The 2,375-nt window shown below is 60.7% G+C and overlaps 1 protein-coding gene across 1 annotated transcript; it reads left to right on the top strand.

Moving 5' to 3' along the window:
- Positions 1–225: 225 nt before the first annotated feature.
- LOC112122112 (myosin-10-like) lies at positions 226–2,340 on the top strand (the record flags this gene model as incomplete). The annotated part of the gene is made up of 2 exons (XM_024220962.2): positions 226–419; positions 2,219–2,340. Coding segments are annotated over 2 exons (316 nt in total), but the record flags the coding sequence as incomplete, so codon positions are not given.
- Positions 2,341–2,375: the final 35 nt, after the last annotated feature.

Raw genomic sequence — 2,375 nt, 5'->3', positions numbered from 1 at the left:
GGGGGGGGGGCTCCCCGCTAGCCCAGCCCCACCTCTCCCAGCAGGGGGCACTATGGGGTGCTGGCTGTGGGGGGGGGGTTCCCCCCCACCCCAGGCCCACCTCTCCCAGCAGGGGGCACTGTGGGGCTGTGGGGGGCGGTTCCCACTACCCCAGCCCCAGCTCTCCGGGCGGGGGCTCCGGGGATGGGAGGGGGCTCCCGGCTGACCCCGCCCCCTCGCCCGCAGTGGACCGGATCGTGGGCCTGGACCAGGTGAGCAGCATGGGGGACGTGGCTTTCGGGGCCTCTTACAAGACCAAGAAGGGGATGTTCCGCACCGTGGGCCAGCTCTACAAGGAGTCGCTGGCCAAGCTCATGGCCACCTTGCGCAACACCAACCCCAACTTCGTGCGCTGTATCATCCCCAACCACGAGAAGCGGGTGAGCGATCGGGCCCTGGTGCCAGCCGGGCGTGCGAGGGGGCACAAGGGGAAGGGCCAGTTGCCCCGCCAGGGTGGGGCGTGGCACTCGTGGGGAAGCGGGAACGGCAGTGGGAGCAAGGGGGCCGAATCGGGCAAGCGGGGGCAGGGGACCCGCCGTGCAAGAGCAAGGGGGAGGGTGCAAAGCTGGGGGAGCGGCATTGTTCGTGCAGGGGAGTGGGAATGGCCGTGCGAGAGTGAGTGGGAATGTGCACAATCGTGCAAGGGCCATTGTGCATGTGGGGAAGTGTGACTGGCGGTGTGACGGCGAGTGTGCAAAACCGTGCAAGAGCAGTCAGCGCATGGGGACGTGTGAACTGAATGTGAGAGTGCGATCTGTGTGTGTGCAAAGCTGGGTGAGCACCGTTGTCCATGCAGGTGAGACTGAATGGCCGTGTGAGAGCAAGTGTGAGCACACAATTGTGCAAGTGTCATAGTGTGTGTGGGGAAATGTAAACCACTGTGCGAGAGCGAATGTGAGTGTGCACATGTGGCATCGTTCATAGAGGGCAGTGTGACCTGCCATGGAAGAGCAAGTGTGTGTGTGCAAAACAGTGTGTCATTGTTCATGCAGGGGCATGTGAATGGCCATGCGGGTGTGAGTGTGAAAAATTTTGAGTGCCAATTTCATGCACGGAGTGTGACTGGCTGTGTGACAGTGATCACAAAATCATGCAGTCGCCGTTGTGCCTGTGAGGAAATGTGAACTGTGGTGAGAGCCCCAATGTGAGTGTGCAAAAGTGGTGTTGCTCATGTGCAGCAGTGAAAACTACCATGCAAGATCGAGTGTGAGTGTGCAAAACCATGCAAGCACCGTCAGCATGTGGGGAAGTGTGAACCGTCACGTGAGAGCAAGTGTGCAAAACTGGGTGAGCTCTAGTATCCCTGCAGGGGAGGCTGAATGGCTGTGCAAGAACAAGCGTGCGTGCAAAATTGTGCAAGTGCCATTATGTGTGCAGGGAAATGTGAACCTCTGTGACTTTGTCCATGCTGGGCAGTGTGACTTGCCATGCAAGAGCAAGCGTGTGCAAAGCGTTGTGAACACCATCAGCGTATGTGGAAGTGTGACCAGCCAGGTGAGAATGAGTGTGCAAAACAGTGCAGGTACCATTGTTCATACATGGAATTGTGAACGGCTGTGCAAAAGCAATTGAGTGTGCAAAAATTGTGCAAGTGCTTTCAACATGGGGAGAAGTGTGAACTGCTGTGTGATATGATGTGTGAGTGCAAAACTGTGCAAGCACCATCAGCCTCCGAGGAAGCGTGTGTTGCAGTGAGAGCGAGCGAGTGTGAACACATATGAAGGTGCTCGTGCCCTTGCTGGGCGTGCACCACTCCCCATGTTTCCTCACGTGCACACACACACAAATGAAGGAGCATGTGTCCCCGTGAGAGCCGGTGTCAGCCGTTGTGCACAAGGGAAGGCGTGCGAGAGTGGGCTGGCGAAGGGGCTTCTGCAGGGCTGGCACGAGCGTGCCGTGGGTGTGTGTGGAAGTGTGAAGGGACAAGGGCCAGCGAGCATGAGCATGGCCGAGGACGTGTAGTGCCAGCCTGGGGCGGGCATGCAAACGAGCAGACTCGGGCGGTCGGGCAGCTGCCCTGGTTGGTGTGCACGGCTGCAGCCTGCGTTGGCGCGGTGCCCCTGGGCGGTGGAGGGGCAGTGTGTGGGTGCGAGAGGCCGGGAGCTCTGGCGTGCCAGCCCTGGTGCGCCGCACGAGTGCCCCCCCACCCTTCCCTGGGCTCTGACGCTCCCTCCCACAGGCTGGGAAGCTGGAGCCCCACCTGGTGCTGGACCAGCTGCGCTGCAACGGAGTGCTGGAGGGCATCCGCATCTGCCGCCAGGGCTTCCCCAACCGCATCATCTTCCAGGAGTTCCGCCAGAGGTACCCCCCGGGTCCACCTACCCCGGTATCCCGCC

Source organism: Terrapene carolina, unplaced genomic scaffold, assembly GCF_002925995.2.
Source record: "Terrapene carolina triunguis isolate 2854851 unplaced genomic scaffold, T_m_triunguis-2.0 Scaffold22257, whole genome shotgun sequence".
Classification (NCBI taxonomy): Eukaryota; Metazoa; Chordata; order Testudines; family Emydidae; genus Terrapene; species Terrapene triunguis.
Note: the sequence above shows the minus strand (reverse complement) of the source record. Positions and strands in the feature narration are given on the sequence as shown.